Source organism: Schistocerca piceifrons, chromosome 2, assembly GCF_021461385.2.
Source record: "Schistocerca piceifrons isolate TAMUIC-IGC-003096 chromosome 2, iqSchPice1.1, whole genome shotgun sequence".
Taxonomy (NCBI): Eukaryota; Metazoa; Arthropoda; class Insecta; order Orthoptera; family Acrididae; genus Schistocerca; species Schistocerca piceifrons.
This window is the reverse complement of record NC_060139.1, coordinates 348668933-348682324: the sequence shown is the minus strand read 5'-3', so window position 1 is coordinate 348682324 and position 13392 is coordinate 348668933. Positions and strand designations below refer to the sequence as shown.

The 13392-nt window shown below is 42.4% G+C and overlaps 1 protein-coding gene across 1 annotated transcript in view; it reads left to right on the top strand.

The window, feature by feature from the left end:
• LOC124775375 (agrin-like) overlaps positions 1 to 13392 on the top strand; it is a 183239-nt gene that overhangs the window by 143268 nt on the left and 26579 nt on the right. The window contains exons 8-10 of the mRNA XM_047250209.1: positions 421 to 650; positions 6922 to 7056; positions 11751 to 11997. Of these exons, the coding sequence (XP_047106165.1) occupies positions 421 to 650; positions 6922 to 7056; positions 11751 to 11997 (612 nt within the window). The remainder of the gene's footprint in view (positions 1 to 420; positions 651 to 6921; positions 7057 to 11750; positions 11998 to 13392) is intronic.

Here is a 13392-nt window from a genome sequence, read left to right as displayed (position 1 = left end):
CCACTTTTCCGCCATTTCAACAAGACCATTGGCCGAATGAGGGTGAGCCCTTACACCGGATCGAGCGAGGTGGCGCAGTGGCTAGCACACTGGACTCGCAGTCGGGAGGGCGACGGTTCAATCCCGCGTCCGGCCATCCTAATTTAGGTTTTCGGTGATTTCCCTAAATCGCTCCAGGCAAATGCCGCGATGGTTCCTTTGAAAGGGCACGGCCGACTTCCATCCCCGTCCTTCCCTAATCCGATGAGACCGATGACCTCGCTGTCTGGTCTCCTCCCCCAAACAACCCAACACCCTTACACCGGTAGTATTCGGCAGCTCCAGTACCTATGCGGAAGAGAAGAGGCTTGCACAGAGTATCTTGAATAAGTGAGCACTACAACAGTAGTAACAAGCAGCACTAATGAGGGGTACTTGCAGGGTGTTTGAGAACGTGGGCACGGCCCGCGGGCTGGTGGGGTGCGTGCGGCGACTGCGGCTGGGCCAGCAGACGGTGGTGCTGGAGGAGGGCGGCGCGCTGGTTCTGCGCTCTAGCGGCGTGCGCCAGTGCGGCCGCAGCCCGTGCGCCCACCTGCCCTGCCAGAACGCCGCCACCTGCTCTCCCACCGGCGACGACACCTTCCACTGCGACTGCCCGCCGCAGTTCACAGGTAATCGCCTCCCTCACTCTCCAACTGAAACTGAAACGGCCACAATCCGCGCACCATTACGGATGTGCGGCACGCGAAACAAATTTACAGGTGCATTGCTCCGTACAATTTATTCGGAAACGTTTTTCGGCAGATCCAGATTAATCTTCTGCGTTGCTACACTACAGCGTCTAAAAAAGGTCGTCCACTTTTCATTGACAACGAGGCGGGTTAAAATATTTCCCCTTCAAAAAGCCTCTCTGTTTCAACCACCAGACTGGTAAATGTTCACTACACCAGCCAGGTACTAGTAACTTCGCTAATAATCTTCTCCAAACAGCAAACAAGATAACTGTTGGATGCCAAGGAGGAAAAAAAGACACTTAAGAACAACGACGTTTTCATTTTCAGTATTAACAGGCGAATATTGTACCCTGTTCGTTAACCAACACTCCTACTTAGCCAATCGTCACTCACTTTGTGTTCTTTCATAACAAGCTCGCTAAACAGAGCGAAACGTCTCTGTGAAGTCGTTTCATAAGACGCTTGTCGAATTCGGTACAACCTATTCATTTTACTATCTGATTTTAGCTCATTTCATGAACTCTTCCAGAAAGACTGAGCACTCAAATAGGGCCTATTGATTATTATATGTGTGTTTTAATGTGGGTTTCGGTTTTTTTGTGGGAATCGCTGAATTGGTCATCGTTTTCTGGGAGCAGACGACGTTGCTTCTCGTTCAAAGGAGAGCACAGGATGACCAACTTAGCTTTCCAAGACCTGAACAGAGAGGTTTACCCATCTTAGTCGAAGGCTGTGTCGAAGACTGTTTTTGTGTGTGAGGTTGGTGACGGAGGGCTACCCCTCTGGTAGCTTCCGCTGCACGGGGAGCTAGGTAATCTCTAAAGAGAAAGGGGCACTCTTCGGTGAACGCTTGGTGAGTACGGATCGTAGCTCTTAACGGGGGTTTAAGATGATAGGAATCAGGTTGAGTTAGGACTTCGTTATGTTTAACTGGTGAAATACTTAAGAACTTTAGCTTATCTGAAGCGTGTGAAGCGAGTTATTTTTTTATGATTGTTAATCTTATATTTTGTGGAAATTGCTTTTGTCTTTGTGTGTCGATTTTGTGCCACGTGTTTGGTAATCAATGACCCTTCTGGTTCACCACGGCACTGCAATAGGCTTTATTTTAAGAGTTTGCTTGTTTAATGAGCTACAATTTCTGCAAGAATATCTGCTCTTTCGTGCGCTTTCTACAAATCAGCAAAACAGTTTGAGTCAGAATGCACCACGTGCTCTAGTTCGGCCGTATGCAAGCAGCAGACTCAGTATGTTAAATAATTATCGCACAGCCTTGTGTATTGGTTAAACCTCTGTCCAGAATAGAGCATGCGTAGATTCGTAATGCAAATCTCACTTAGATATTTTTATGGTATTAATGCAAAGGAGATGATAGTATAATTGTCTCCTACCTCCGTCTTCTGTGTTTCTTCTTGCTGCAGTTAAATTGTGCTCTGTTTCATTCTCACGTAATTCTTACTTAAATATTGCGAGTCAGACACCAGTTATGTGTAGTTAGCATGTGCAACCAAATATTTAGTTACAATGAATAATTTACGTGAAAGATAACTTCTTTCGTGTCGATCTTACCCCCTTACTCTGATTTCCATTCCTGAATTAAACAAGTTGCTTCATGCACGACATGGAGTGTTATTTGTCTGGGTGCTTAAAGAAATTTGCGTACTAGTAATTAAATTATTAAAGTAATTAAACTAATAATTTTCCAGCTCCGTTTTCTTCTAAATTGTTAGGAAGGGCTTGGGCTGGTGGCGACCCTGAATTTCTGAATTTTTATCATTATTTGTGTGAGAGAAGCAGCTGGAAATGCGAGATAACGTATATGAGTCGATGAGAAACGTCATAAACTTAGTAATACGTTACAAGAGTATGCAGAATTCCACACATGCCCGCGGGAAAGCACTTGCGAAATCTTTCAATGTTTTTCGTACTGGCAAAGAACTTTATCATAATTCACTTCCGACTTGATTCCCTTCCGCACCACTTGGATCATGCCAGCGTCTGTCCACTGACTCTCGATTTTGCGAGCTCCCAGATGTTCCGATAAATTCATTTGCAGACAATATTTTTCAGCGATTCTCTTACATTATCAGAATTGACTATTTTCTGCTTCCACTAATCGAATTCCTTGTAAAAGGGGGGCGTTATGTTGAAAAAGATATTTCCAAGAGGACCTGGAAGTTAATATATGCAAACTACGCCCACTGATATTTGAACCCAACGAAAAATCTGTGAAATTTGCGCTTAATATTGCTGGGAATAGCTTTCTCAGTAAGTCCCAGACTATCTTTATCCAGAGCGTCCTTGCCCACTGGAAATGCTGCATGTGCCTGCAGTGAGGTGCTCTGCCGCCCTGTGCGAGCAGATTGCATTCAGATAATCACTTCACTGCGAAGCCTGGTGTGAAATACAGGGTGACGCTGTTAAAAGTAGCCCCCCCACCCCTCTAAATGCGATTACAATATTTCGACTTCTGAAATAAACAGCTACAACAACGGACAGTTTTATACAATAATCGATTGTTAGCATTCTTCTGTCAGCGTTGCAGTTTATTTCATTAGCGAAGTTAGACGTTTCTCTTTGCGGTCTGCGAAATGACTTTCTCGATAGAAGAGAGAATTAAAATTGTGGAAGCGTATGTGAAAACAGGTTCGATTAAGGAAACTCGTGAAATTTTCGGGGTCAGGACAGAGGAATACCAGCAAAGATAGCAGTACAGAGTTTGACAAGAATTGGCGCACATAAAGATCTGTGTAAAATGTAATACGACAAATAATGCCCTCGGCTCGCATACCAGAAGTTAATGCAGACATCCGCCGAAGAATTATTCAGAGCGCAAAGTAGTCTATAGATAAACTGTCCCAAAAGGTGCATGTACGTAGGGGGAGTTGCCAGCGGATATTGAAAAGTCTTGAATGAAGCTATATCGATTGACGGTTGTGTAGCAATTACGGGAAGATGACGATCTGAAACGTATAGATTAATGCACGTGGCTTTTGAATAACATCAACGATGGTTTGTTAGATACTTTCCATTATATCATGAGTGATTAAGCGTAGTTTCATCTTTCCGGTCACGTGAATTCACGAAGTACAGAGCAACGGAGAACCCTAATATTTTGTGTCAGCAACCATTCCATGACGAAAAAATCGGCGTTTGGTACGCTGTAAGAGGAACGCACATCATGGAACCGATTTGACACTATCCTCCACACGGCTACATAAACTGAAATTATTGACAGATTTTGTGCACAACCCTGAATAAGAATGACAGTAATGCTTCTTCCAGCAAGATATGGCAACACGCCACACGTCTAAAATATACCCGGAACGAGTCCATGATGTCGAGGTCAGATGTGGTCAATCATAACCAAGGCGACGAATGACTGCCCTCAAGTTCCCATGTAGTGCAACATCAGATCACTGTCAAATCCGAATGTCCCTCTAACCTGGACATTGCGCGATTCGACCAGGCAGTCAATAAGAGACCCATAGTGACGCACTTTTCAAACTCAGTCACGGGCTGATAACGCTGACACATACGAGTATGTAGCATCTCAGTGTTCCTCACAGTGATCACTCAACACCTGACACTGTTCATTCGGCTTATGCACCTACCAGGCGTGGCAGAAACATTACAGCAACAATACTAAAACTCTGGTGGTAGTTTCATCTGTCTTAGAGTAACGCAGTTCTGATCACTTACATACCAAGTTGCACTGCCACCCGAGCATGCCTCGTGTGTACTTCACTATTTTGTCAGACATTGAGGATCGGATTCACAATTGGTTTCAATTAATTCAATCTCACCATGGTCCATGATAATATCGAATGAAGTATAAATAGCTACACTACTTTCATGACTCTAGAATAAGGAGTCGGAGACTGAGGAAGAATAAATCTGTGTGGTTGTGCTGTGCGCTGTGAGTACGAAGAGTCATTGCAAATGCGTTCTCTGCAAAAAGGACAAGCATTCCTACTGCACGCTGTTTATGCTCCTATTGAAATGGATAATAAGCAGCTTTTGCACATTGCCTATAGGAATGCATATACACTACACTACAGCGTTCAATGGACACGTTATTACCAATGCCAAACCACAAACTGTCTAAACACACGAAAAAACATGCTATATAGCGTGTTCCACAAGTTGACAGACAAAGTTTGATAGACGATACATTACACACAAACGGATTATTATCGGAGAAGGGGGAAAACGTTTGGGAGAAGAAAAATAAATAGTTACAAAATGTAGCAATAGATAGCGCTGAAAGCATCATAATTTAATAGTGGTCGACTACAAATGACAAATGAATTATACAACAATGCCTAAGGTGTACGTTCGTCGTTAAACAAACTGTACTATTCAGAGTGCATGGGTGTACAGGTGTGACACTTATAGTTACAACCATCCACCATGGCAAGGTCATACCACATCGGATGGGAAAATCGGTTTTTAATTGTCCTGAGGACAAAAACAGAATAAAAAGCATCACTCACATAGGTGTTTGATTGTCCTGAGGCTAAAAAACCGCCTAAAAAGCATCAATCACATCGGTTTTTAACAGTCCTGAGACCAAAAACCACATAACAAGCATCAGTCAAAATCAAATCGGATTACTAATTTCAAAGTTGAAATCGAGATACAGCATGTTCCACAACTGATCGAAGTGTTTCCAGGTTCACTTTCAGAATGTGTTACGCAGTGAATGCTTTCAATGTAGCTAAGTTTGCAATCAGAACACTGGGCACAACATCTTTCAGATTGCCCTACAGCCAGAAGCCACACGGATTAAGATCAGGTGATCGGGATGGTGAGGTTGTAAGGAAGTAGTGGCTGATAATTCTAGCATTTCTGAAATTGCGCTTCAGCAGCTGCTTAACTGCATTTTCAATGTGCGGAGGTGGGCCATCTTGCATAAAAATGATCCCATTCACAGATCCACGCTTTTGGAGAGCTGGAATGACATTTTTACACAAAAGACACTCATAGCGCTTGCCAGTGACGGTACAGGTAACAGGACCAGAAGCTCCTGTCTCTTAAAAAAAATAGGGCCCTTTGATGAATGATGCCGTAAACCTGCACCACACAGTGACTTTTCCAGGATGAAGTGGTACTGATTGATTTGCGTGTGGATTTTCCGTTGCTCATATTCGACAATCTGTGTATTGACATATCCTGTCAGATGAAAGTGTGCTTCGTCTGTCCCCAAAATCTTCCAAGGCCAATCAATGTCCACTTCCATGCGAGCAATTCTGTGTCTCTCTTGCTGGCAGGTCAGAAGGAGGCGACTCGTGCACATGGGTGATTTTGAATGGATAGCAAAGAACGATGTTTCGTAGGATTTTACGCACCGCGCTCTCGGGTATGTCCAGTGTTCGGGCAATTCTCCGTGCACTACACGTTTGCACACCACCACTCGTCTCCTCCTGCATTGCTGTGGCCACTACTTCCACTGATGTCAAATCCATGTATTTCCTATCTCTGCCAGGTTACACACCAAAAGAACCCGTCTTTTCGAATTTCTGAATCATTTTCTCCAGACTCACAGCAGTTACCGGACCAACACCTTTTTTCAAATTCTTCATTGTCCGGAACTTCTGCAGAGTGAAGAGTGGACAGTCATAATTCTTATAATACAGCTTTGTAAGCAGAGCGCGATCCTGCATCGAGACAGTCATGGCGAACGACGCAGACGTGAAAGGAGGAAAAGCTGTGTAACCGGCGTGTTTACACCAACTTCATTGAGTCGTGCCCATGACAGGTGGTTTCATTTATGTATTCTGACAGATATAGCGTCATCTATTGATCAATTCACACACTATTTTTTTCTTCTACCACACGTTTTCCCCCTTCTCCGATAATATTCCGTTGCAATTTGACGTCATTCCGACCATTGGTGTTATTTCTACAGCGTTCTGAAAGTTTATCTTTAATTATAATCACTCTTTATATATCACGTTTTATAAAATTCTTATTTGAATTTATAGAATGTTTTCAGACAGTGTGCCCTCATACCACTGCACCACCGAGCGCTAAACTCTGCAACGCCAAACGCATAACTAAATTATGCACCAGAAAGTGATAATACACTATACTAAACATTGTGTTACCGTAAAGAAATTTTTAGTTGTTCATTCCGCATCACAGAATATCAAGTACCTCTAAGTTTTGCAATATCGGTCAAACACTGGTTTTCTGTGTTCTGCAGGTCCGTACTGTGAGAGCAAAACCAACTCATGTGCTTGGAGCCCTTGTGTGGCTGGATCATGGTGCGAAGTGTCACCTGAAGGAGGTTTTACATGCAACTGTGGACCGACAAGCATCAAACTTCCCTGCTATGACTGTGAGTATTAAACAAATTAAAGAATCTTTAACATTAGAGAACTTGCTATTACTATTAATCATCCATCTGTCGAGAAAAGGAAACCGTATTTTCAAGCAAATGTAGTGCTGCAGAATGAGATTTTCACTCTGCAGCGGAGTGTGCGCTGATGTGAAACTTCCTGGCATATTAAAACTGTGTGCCGGGCCGAGATTCAAACTCGGGGCATCTGCCTTTCGCGGGCAATTACTGTACCAACTTTTATTTTTTACTCATTTTGTTCGATATAGTTCGTTGCGTTTGGTCGGGGCGGACGTCACAAGACATCCGTTCAAATTGATCGTTGGTTCCTTGACTCAGTTTTTTTTTTTATTGCAGAGAGCACGCAGCCCTCTAACCGAACACGCTGAGCTACCGTGCCGGCTATCCAACTGAGCTACCCAAGCACGACTCACGCCCCGTCCTCACAGCTTTACTTCTGCCAGTATGTCTCCGCAATATCCTTGCTTTTAGGAGTGCTAGTTGTGCAAGGTTCACATGAGAGCTTCTGTAAAGTTTGAAAGGTAGGAGACGAGGTACTGGCAGAAGTAAAGCTGTGTGGACGGGGCGTGATTCGTGCTTGGGTAGCGCAGTTGGTAGAGCTCTTTCCCGCGAAAGGCAAATGTCCCGAGTTGGAGTCTCGGTCGGGCACACAGTTTTAATCTGCCAGGAAGTTTCAAATGCAGTGCTGCATAGTGTTGTAACTCGTATAATGAATGCATACATTATGGCCGCAGTTCACATAACGAAAAAAGAAGTTTAGGGTTTAGCGATCGGTCATTAACAACGTGTTTAGAGACGGCGCAGGAGGAGGCCAATGTGGAAAAGATGGGAAAACTTCAGAAACGTTGATCTGGATGACTGTATGGGGCTTTCTCTTCCTCAAAGTGGGTCCAGTGTCTAAACAACTGTGCCTACTCACTCGGTCGTACATATAAATCTTCCAAAGGGAAACTACACTTGTTGTGGCTGAAGGAACTTTTTCAAACATTTGGACGCTGGCAGGATTGAAGAGACAGAAACTCTGAATATTTTCGGTGAGGAACCTAACATTACGGTAGTAGTGCTCCACGGATCCAACAAATGGGCTTTCAATAAGTATGCAACATATTCTTGTTCTGGAAGCGAGTTGGTTTTATTCAGGATAACAATTCGCCATACTCCCTATTATTCTCCACTCTTTCGGCTACAAAATCATATTTTTCAGTATAATATCCATTGAATGTGATGGCCTGAGGAAACCTTACTAGGAAGGCCTGCAAGCCCGCACAATACCACTCTACTGTTCGAAGTCGAGCCAACGTCTTGCTGCATCAATGACCTCCCAATCATTCACGAACTGCTGCCCACGGAGTGCATCCTTCATTGGACCAAACTCGTTGACCTGTATGGTCTTCTGTTAGGTGGCAAGAAACCAGCAGGCACACGTATTTGAGTACTCAGACTGGTGGACCATTGTGTCGGCGCTACAGGCAGCGACGTCCAGTTGTGCAGTGACGTGTTTGAATTTGATCTGTTGATCATCTCGAGTAAGAGTGTCCGCACGTTCCAACATTGCATGACTCATATCTGTGTGCGGTTGGGCAGCATGCGGGAGATCGAACACGTTTGCGTGACCTTGTTGCGTTGATGACAAACGCCTCACCCAACGACTAACGTGCTTTGGTTTATTACTAGGTCTTCGTTCACATTCTGCAAGCACCTATGAATATCTGCCAAGTTCTGGTTTTCCATCAAAAGAAAGTCAGTGGCAGTTCTCTGTTAGGAACGGCCGTCCATTACGGAAGTCATTTTGAAATGTTCAGCTGTGTGAAAAATCTTATGTTCAAATGGTTCAAATGGCTCTGAGCACTATGGGACTCAACTGCTGTGGTCATAAGTCCCCTAGAACTTAGAACTACTTAAACCTAACTAACCTAAGGACATCACACACACCCATGCCCGAGGCAGGATTCGAACCTGCGACCGTAGCGGTCGTGCGGTTCCAGACTGTAGCGCCTTTAACCGCTCGGCCACTCTGGCCGGCAGAAATCTTATGTGACTTAACTGCTCTGCTAAGGTCATCAGTCCCTAAGCTTACACACTATTTAACCTATATTATCCTAAGGACAAACAGACACACATCCATGCCCGAGGGATGACTCGAACCTCCGCCGGGACCAGCCGCACAATCCTTGACTGTAGCGCCTTAAACCGCGTCATTTTGAAGACCACATTCAGCGATGCTATCTATCAGAACTCCATGAAGCTATAACAGCTGAAGCGGGAATATTCCACGATGCCAAAATGAAATTGTAGATTTTTTCAATCGAAACTGGCCGAGAGAAAAGTATAAACTCCAACAAATTACCCATTAGAAAACTAGTATTCATTGATGGTTGTTGAGTACATCTGTGCCATTGCACCTCTTTCTCTTTTGTATTATTTTGAACCGTTAGGAGTTCTTTGAAAAGACTGTTTTCGTTCCATATTCATACTTCGTATTATTGTTCGTGGGAGAAGAAATAATGGTAACGACAAAGAAAGTAATTAATGTATGTCAGTCTCTGCTGGAGTTCCTGGAACTGACGTCAAATACAATTATAGTAGCACGCATCGTGAAAGTACTTTTACTTTAAGCTGATTTTCTCGTAAAAAAAAAAAAAAAAAAAAAAAAAAAGACTGTTTCATTCCAGTGTGCGAGTTCCCCAGTTACGGTTGTGACCAAACTGTAGTAGGAAAACATTACCTACTGCTTGTATTTCGTTGTCTAAATAGACATTTTAAAACTTCAGGAGTTTTCTGAGAAGTTGCTTCCATGTTGAAAAATGTTCAAAATAGCATCCCCATCAAATCCAAATTCTGATAAACCTATTCCGTAAATTTATTCTGGCTTGCTAAGCAGGCACATGTTATTTGTGACAGTCATCTGCGATCACTTAATAAAGCATTATTTTCGTTTTGATGTTTCTTATTAACATCAGGCACTTCGAGTGCAGCATCAGTAAGTCAGGATTGAGAATGAACCAGTTGAACTAATTGCCGAACATATTTCGTGCAACAGTGACCAATTTGCTAACAAACACTTAATGTAATTCTTTTACGATTCGCTACAAAAGAACAGCTCGTACCAGTTGCAAGCCCCTTGCTAGTAAAATTATAATCCACCACCGTTGTCTAAAAGAAGACGCGGCTGTCGTTACTGGCATCTCATGCTGAGGTCTGGGTCCGATTCTAGTGACTAACTGACCTTTTTTGGGTGGAAATGTCTAGAGCGGCCATATGAGAAGATGCTTGGTATATTAGGTAGCGGAATTGTCACCCGAGTCGCCGAAATGGTGTTAAATTGAAAGGATTGCTCACCCCCGCAAGTCACACAAAATGTATCTGTTTCAAACAAGGCTGACGCCAAGGCACACACTTCTGGTCGGATTTTTATTCTCTAACAACGGTAATTATCTTCTCAACTTTACGTTTCAACTCTGATTTGACGTGGCTGAAGTACCGAGAGCTTTGTATTAACTGTTGTTCAACTGTATAGCTTGGTAATCGCGTACTGCAGTGTTATCACAGCGGCTGACGCAGTAAAGTGTATGATGAATTAAGCGCCTCGTTATTTGTTATCGCTGAACGCCTACCTTCCAAAGTATGAAGGCATCGTATGTGAAGCCTAAGTGTATTTCACTCCGTAATTTTGGCGGAGATACTGTGATGCGGACTGTGAACGATTATATGGAGTAATGTTAGACCGAAATACTGGAGATGATCAATCCTAGGCTCCGCTCGTAGACAGCATCGGTTCTTGGTTTACTGACAGGAACGTTCACTTGCGAGCGTCTATTGTGAGTAGAACATTCGGTGGATGGTTACTGAGTTAAATACACTACATATGATTTTGAAGTTGTCGAAAGCAGAAACAGAGGTTCACATGACGAGACAGATAACGCATCTCTCTCAGTCCGATCAGGCCTTGAAAGGCCCAATGGTACCGACCGACCGGCGTGTCATCCTCAGCCAAGGCGTTACTGTATGCGGATAAGGCGGCATGTAATCAGCACACCACTCTGATGTTAGTTGTCCGTTTCCGTGACCAGAGCAGCCACTTCTCAGCCAGTAGCTCCTCAGTTAGCATCACTACGGTGAAGTGCACTCTGCTTGTTAACAGCGCTCGTCAGACTTGAACAGTCACCAATCCAAGGGTTAGCCAAGCCTGACGGCGCTTACGTTTCAGTAACTGCTGTGTCCTTTACTGTTTCCGTTATTGTTTCTTGTCCACTGTGTGGTAGTTAGTAATAATCTCTCCTCTGACACGTAATAATTTAGATAGTGTTAAATTACATATAATTATGGTTTGTATTGTTTAAGTATTTCTGTACTATTTAGATATGTGCCAGTAGTTTTAACGATCGACATTTATCATAAAGAATGTTCTCAGCAGTTGAGGATACGTTTCCGTATTTAATATCAATAGTGTACAACTCTCTTTCGTATTAGTTAATTAGTACTGAGTTCCTAAGAAAGATTTAGTTTAATTCTCTGCCATTATGAGATGTTTTATTCAGTATCTGTACTATTGAACTTGCTCTCAATTAGTTTACAATAAAACAATTCTATTTATTACTATTCAAAAACATTTTTGTGTACAGTATGTGATACTCATCTGAATCTAACTTAATTATAGGGCCTGTCTTCCACAGTTGATGCCGAAAATCAGGAAGCATTTGTGCCAGAATTTGATGGGAACTCGTTCATAGAGCTTCCTAGGCTGGAAGGTGTCGGCAAGGCTTTTGCTATGGAACTGTGGTTTCTGACAAGAGCGGTGGATGGTGTGCTCTTGTACAGCGGTCAAAGACTGGATGGAAAGGGCGATTATATAGCCCTAGTTCTTGTCAGTGGCTACGTGCAGTTCCACTTCGAACTTGGCAGTGGTCCAGGAAAAACAGTGTAGGTAAACAGTTGACCATTTTTCTTTTTAAACTTACAGCAAATGTTTTATTCATAATATGAGAAAAATTAATTCTATTTAAAAGTAGTAAAATTTAATTAAGAGAAAACAGAAGAATATGAATCAGTTTGCATAAATTGTTAATTGTGCCTCTTCATCAAGTTTATGTATCAGTCGAACTTACCGCATCTGCTTTAGATCTTTTAACAGATAATCCCAACTGAAGGCAGGTACTACTATTCCCGAGTCTTGTTACTGATGTATGAATGACTTGAACTAGCAAAATATAACCTTCGTTTCATTTCTTGTTATCATGATTTAACTTAATCACAATCGTATTATCGATATAATAAGTAACTAATACTCACAGATCTACATCAGACTACAGCATGTGTGGATTAGTAGTTGCCGGCCGCTGTGGCCGAGCGGTTCTAGGCGCTTCAGTCTGGAACCGCGCGACCGCTACGGTTGCAGGTTCGAATCCTGCCTCGGGCATAGATGTGTGTGATGTCCTTAGGTGAGTTAAGTTTACGTAGTTCTAAGTTCTAGAGGACTGATGACCTCAGATGTTAAGTCCCATAGTGCTCAGAGCCATTTGAACCATTTGATTAGTAGTTGATCTGGAAAGAGTTCTCCATTTTAAGGTAGATTGTTTTAGTTGGAGCTATACTAGAAATATGATAAACTGTGTAGGTGATCTTGTAACTATACCAGGCGAATATTATATTAACAGTGAACTAGAGTAATGTACTGAGAAGTGTCTTGTGGCAATTATTTATAGATATCATAGTCAGTTATCACTCACATTTTAATGCATTTATGATTAGAATTTGTATTGTCTACAAAAATTTACTGTCGTTATCAGCCGACGCAGTTTACACTATAAAGTTTTACAACATTTCTTTGTAAAAGGCATTATTGAAGCATTTATGAATGTCTCCCTTTTTAGACTGTATAATCGGAACATCATGGACGAAACACTGAACGAAACACCGAATATTTTCGTTTTAATTTGGATTACACAATAAACTTTGCGTTTTCACCTTCATCTCTATTCCTGGCTCGGAAACGCCGTTATAAGGTGGAGGAAGGCCCATACCACTCACAGCAGTACCGCACGTAACGAAGCACTGTCGTATTAAAATCAATCCTAATATTAAGGGCAACCTTTGTAGTTAATCCATAATTGCTATTCTCCGTAATTAAGAGCCATATCAGTAAAATATAAAGCAATGTGAAAAAAATCCAAAATTTTATGGCTAAGACCCACAAAGAAAATGACTTTGTTTCGAGTTACATAGCTACTGAAAACGTCCTTAAAATGAAAAAAATGAAAACATTGTCCACATAGCTGATCATCAAAACAAAACAACAACAAAAAAAAAAAAAGAAAA